General features: G+C 36.1%; 1 protein-coding gene across 1 annotated transcript in view; it reads right to left on the minus strand.

The window, feature by feature from the left end:
• Window positions 1-434: 434 nt before the first annotated feature.
• Window positions 435-6,036, minus strand: part of LOC144971123 (transmembrane protein 163a-like) — a 44,130-nt gene continuing 38,528 nt past the window's right edge. Inside the window, exon 9 of the mRNA XM_078911545.1 lies at window positions 435-2,682. Coding sequence (XP_078767671.1) covers window positions 2,649-2,682 — 34 coding nt within the window. The 3' untranslated portion in view covers window positions 435-2,648. The remainder of the gene's footprint in view (window positions 2,683-6,036) is intronic.

Raw genomic sequence — 6,036 nt, forward strand, 5'->3', positions numbered from 1 at the left:
AAAGGCATGCTAGAATCCAAGAGTTTCGATATCCGATGCCCATGGGAGGTAAATAATACATTGTCACCCAGTGCTGGAATTTGGCATACTTAAAATGTTTATAAATGCTCCTTTTATCAAAACGTTGAGCACTATTCTTTCATGGTTTTTGCTTTTACTATATATATATATATATATATATATATATATATATATATATATATATATATATATATGTAATTTTATAATGCTGATTGGATGAGGATAAAAAAGAAATAACAATCAAGATAACATGAATGACAAATGAATATCAATAAACTTAATAACATGTTTGTAGTGTTTAAGCATGACTGTGTTATGCTGTCTAAATTTATATTGCTTAAATTAATTTTGAAAGGAAGATAGTTATGGTGATGGCAATGATAATATTAGAAAGATGTTTTTATGCATAGGTAGGAACAAAGATGATAAGAAATGATAGGTACCAGTTGTTATAGTCGTGATAATAATGAAAATAGTAATAATAATAATAATAATGACGACTATATTAACTCCATAATTTTTTTAATAGTGTGTAATATTAAATTGTTGATCCTTTTGATTTCCGTTAATATGTTTGAAGTGACATGCATTGTATTGTGCATTTATTCGACTAGTAGGTACATTAATCAGGTTTGTATATTATATTTAGTCCACTTCGGATAATCGCAACAACTTGGGATCAGTGAAAATGTTGTGATTAACCGAAATTGCAATTAACCGAAGTTGACTTTCCTGTTCACTATTGCAACATTTTACCCATATATGGTAAACTCAAACCAGTTGTTGTAAACAATGTCCTTAGTCATCCGCAGACTGAGCAATTTTATTGAAACAAAAACCATGTGGCAGCCCTGTATAGGTTTTCAATATCAGCTTTGATGCAAGCCATTTTATTCAGGTTGGATTAACTTTCACTCTTTTGTTCTCAACATTTGTAAGAGTCAAAGAGATTAGCCATGATGATAGAAATTAAGCTCTCACCAAACTCATTGGTCACAATGCACAGTTGTCAATCCAATAACAAAAGATATCGCTCAGTCTCTCTTTCAAATGTCATTGTCTACCTGTTATCAAGACTATGCCCAGCCCCCTCCCCTCCTATTTAATGGCCACAGATTACACCACAAACCCATACTGCAAAGCCCCGCCCTCTTTTGATTCTAATAGAGTGATGACACACTACTGTAGCATTAAATCCTGTTCACTCTCGATTCTTCTACTTGTCACGATTTCATCCATGATGAAATTTAATCATGATATTTTTCTTGATGGATTTCTTGAATTTATCACTTTTTGAAGGCGAAAATTTGTTGCGATTAACCAAAGTTTGTTGCAATTAACCATTGACTTTTATATAAAATTAATTCCGTTTCTTGGGAAATGTTGCGATTAACCAAAATTGACCGAAAGTTGAGATTGACAGAGTTGTGATTATCCGGAGTGGACTGTATATATATAGTTGGGTTTTTTTTTTGTCATGGTAAAATTGGCTAAATTCTGATATTTTTCCAGATTCAGTTTTTTAAAACAAATTTTTTTTAACTCCATCAATCCGTAAACACATTTAAAAGCGACAATTTGCTTCAACAAGTTTGGAAGTCATGGCTTTTAATTGCTCTTGAAATTCAGATTAGTGGTGGTTGTTGTAGGAACTTGTCTTTGCCTGGTTTATTAATTAAGAATTAAAACGACTAAAAAAATATAGAGTCAAAGACACCAACTTTTTTATTTGAAATTTTTAAGCAATATCTAAAATTCTGTCCATTTTATTGTCTATTAGTAAAACTTTTGCGACTGATATAAGTTGAAGTCGAAAGGACAAGTTGGTTCAGTCTACAAGGACATGTTTTCTAATTTATCACAATCTTGCTTTGAACAGAAATTTCATCTAGATTGACAATCTTTTATTCATTGTAAATCCACTAAACCCACCGTGACACGGTCAGCGGAATGCTCAGATAATATAATGGGCATAAATACTTTGGGTTGCACCATTCAAATTTGTACTGGCAGTTTAATGTGGAAAGTAATATTAACAGTAATGAATTAACAGCTTCGAAACAGGACAAAATATCAATCACAAAACGTTTCTGGTCAAAACCCTTCTTCAGCCAACAAGACAAGTCTTCAGCCAGACCATTGAAGTTCATACGTGGGTTTGGGTAGAGTGAATTTTCCTGATGTAACCCACTAGAACCTTCCTTAAATCAAAACCAGGATTATTTTTTTTAAATCGCACATTTTAACATCTTTTGCAATGTATTCAATATACAATGTACTCAGTAAATTTTGGCCAGAAAACTCGTACTTCAAATATTGATCGATGAAAATGACCCTCATTTGCCAAAAAACTCTCAAATCTGGGATTTCAGGGTATTTGAAGAACCAACGAGTTTTCTGGCAAAAATGTTTATTTACTTGTTCTTTCTTTTCAGAGCACTGCAGAATAACCCTTACACAAAAGGTTTTACAAGCCTAGTCCTGAGATTCAATGTGTTTACAGTTATTAGAAGAAAAGTTGGCTTGGTACATTTTCAAAATATTTGTTAAAGTAGATGAGTGCGTGACGACAAGCATTCTTTCGAATGGTTGATTTTATATAAAGGGACTGACACTGACATCCATCGTTATTGCTTCCACCTGATGCTTGTAAACAGCAGTCTGTTGATTAAGGTTAGAGAGAGGGAGAGAGAGAGAGAGAAAAAAAAGCTACGTGTAAAACATGCTTATCACATTAAAAAAAAAATCAGATAAACTAAATTGCTTTAAAAAATCGATTCCATTTAAGTTCATTTTAAATAATGTTCATGTCACAAGTCATTGCATTGTATCTTCTTCTTCTTCTAGGTTCCATGCCTGGTCCAGGCTTCGGATACTGCATGAATTATCTCTCTCCATTCCTCCCTGTCTCTTGCTTTTTCAAACAGCTCTTGGATTGTTAGGTTGGTGAAGCCCTTCAGTTGGTCTATGAGTGTTTTTCTTTGTCTCCCCCGGGCGCGTTTACCAGGTATTTTTCCACAACTTGCCAGGTATTCATTCTTATCTTTCCTTACTATGTGTCCGAAAAAGGATAGTTGTCGATCCACTATTAAGGGCATTAGTTTCCTTTGTTGGTATGTTTGTTTTAGCACTTCTTCGTTCGTTTTGTGTGCAGTATACGATATTCTCTGCATCCTTCTCAAGCACCACATTTCAAAAGCTTCAATGTTCTTTTGTGTTTCTGCATTTGTAGTCCAGCTTTCGCATCCGTATAACAAGATTGGCCACACGTAGCACTTCAAGACTCGGAATCTAATCCCGAACGACATCTGTTTGTTTTTCAAAATGTTTCCCAGGTCCATGAAGGCCTGTTTGGCTTGAGTTATTCTTGCTCGTATGTCTCGGTTACATCTTCCATCTGTTGTCACTATTGAACCTAGGTACTTAAAACTTTCTACGTTGGTAAGTTGTTCGCCGTGAATCGTTATATTGCAGGTGTTGTTGTTTTCGGGGTTTTTCTGTATTACCATGCATTCCGTTTTGGTGATATTCACTTCCATTCCCTTGGCTTCACTATCTACTACCACTTTGTCAACAATCTTTTGAAGTTGGATTTCTGATGTTGCAATGAGTACCGTATCGTCTGCGTATCTTATATTATTTATGTTGTGACCTCCCACTTTTATTCCCTCCATATTATTTATGCCCCTCATGATTGTTTCTTGGTATAGATTAAACAGATCTGGTGAGGCAACACACCCTTGACGGACTCCTTTCTTAATAGGAATGGAATTTCCTGTAGAGTTTCCGATTTTGATAGATGCCTGCTGGGTGTAGTATAATGTTTGCATGAGTCTGAGGTCTTTCTCATCAGCGCCAATGGAGTGCAGTTGTTTTAGTATTTCTTCGTGGCGTACTCTATCAAAAGCTTTTTTGTAGTCGACAAAACAGAGGTATAGTGGGGTCTGAACCTGTATAGCTCTTTCACTTAAAACACGGAGGAGGTATATTGCGTTCCTTGTCCCTCTGTCAGGTTGGAATCCATATTGTTCTTCTGCGATTTCGGGGTTAATCTTATTCCTTAGCCTGTTGATAATTATACGCAACAGTATTTTGTTGATGTGGCTTATTAAACTTATAGTTCTAAAATTTTCGCATCTGACTGCACCTGCTTTCTTTGGTATTGCTATGAAAATAGAGTTACAGAGATCTTCTGGAATTTTCCCAGTATTGTATATATTGTTGAATAATATGTGAAGTTCATCAATTGCTAGATCTCCTAGGCTTTTTAATACCTCTACAGATATTTCATCAGGGCCTGTTGCTTTACCATCCCTCATTCGTTCCATGGCATGTTCAATTTCACTTTTGGTGATGTTTGGACCGCTTAATGGTTCTTTGAATTTCAGTGGTGGTTCATTTCTATTTGGATCATTGTACAGTTCGCCTATGTATTCTACCCATCGGCTTTCTATATGTTGTTCTTCAAATAGCAGATCCCCTTGTTTGTTTTGGATACAACTTCCTGCTGCTTTGCTTTTCCTTTTCCCTGATAGTTCTTTTATTCTTTGGTGAGCTTGTTGGGGGTTGGATTTGTATTCTCTTTCGATTTCGCAGCATTTCCAGTCTAGATAGTTCTCGTGTGCCTCGATGCATTTGGATTTAATGTGGTTGTTCAATGTTTGGTATTCTGCAGACCCTCTGTTGCATTTTCGTCTTTCTTCAAATAGGTTTAGAATTTCATTTGTCATCCATTCCTTTTTGCTGTTTATTTGAGCTATTGGTAAATGTTTTTCTGCAGTTGCTTTGACACACTTTTGGAATATATCAAATTGTTTTTCACATTTTTCGTTATCAGGTTCACTTTGGCTTTGTATCATGAGTGCATTTTCAAATTCTTCTCTCATTTTTGTTTGTATGCCATTGTCTTTGCATAACCTGTAATCCCTCTTTATTCTACCAGCTGTTCTCTGAATAGCTTTAAACTTTATCCTTACTGTACAAACAACTGGGACATGGTCACTGTCTACATCGGCGCCTGGGTAGGTTTTGCAATTTAATATGCCATTTCTGAATCTTGATGATACTGCTATAAAGTCTATCTGGTTCCTTGCTCTGTCCCCTGGTGATTGCCATGTCCAGGTTCTTCTTGGGTGTTGTTGAAACCAGGTGTTTGAAATCATTAATTTATTTGTTCTACACCAATCTGCCCAGATGTTTCCTCGTTCATTTCTGTCTCCGAGTCCATGTGGTCCGATTATGTCACCATCTCTGCCTCTGCCAATCTTAGCATTTAGGTCCCCCATTACCACAAGGACTTCTTGTGATTTACACATTCGTTTTGCTTTGTCTAGTGAATGGTAAAACTCTGTCATATCTGCATCTGTCGCCTCTTCTGTTGGTGCATAAACTTGAATAATATTGGTGTCAACTACAGGTCCTCTTAGCTTAACCAGCAAAACTCTGTCTGAGATTGCTACGTGCCCTTTGTAAAATTTGGTTGAATTGTATCTAAGTGGACTAAAATAATAAACCCTATCTGAGTGGGGTCATGTGACCTCCCATGGTGGGCAGGAGGTTATTTCCTGTGTCTTCTATCACTCTATATCTTTTTTTTCTTCTGAGTTGCTTTCTGTCTTTGGCTTGGAATGGGATAACGTGGTTTTGCTCTGGCCCTTTCCGGAGTCCATGGTTGAGAGGGGAAGAGTCACAAATTATTATCCTCTCCAAAGATTAACACCATACATGGTGTATGGTGTTAATCTTCGGAGAGGATAATAATTTTTGTTTTAAATCTTGTAAAAATTTTAGTGTATTTCTCTGAGCGGGATCCTGTGCTGGTGTCTGGATGAAACTTCTAGTAGGTGATATCAAAATAAGCACATTGATGGTATGCTCTTGGAATCTACACACGTTCCCATTTGAACCATTTACCCTTTGTGTGTGTCTTACTTTTTGGGTGCTTTAATTGTAATTCTAGAATGTTTTGATTATCCAATTTTCTTCCTGTCTACTGGCGCTGATATGAGCCAAATG

The sequence above is a fragment of the Berghia stephanieae genome, chromosome 4 (genome assembly GCF_034508935.2).
Source record: "Berghia stephanieae isolate SIO BIC M18660-M18661 chromosome 4, UCSD_Bste_1.3, whole genome shotgun sequence".
NCBI lineage: Eukaryota > Metazoa > Mollusca > Gastropoda > Nudibranchia > Aeolidiidae > Berghia > Berghia stephanieae.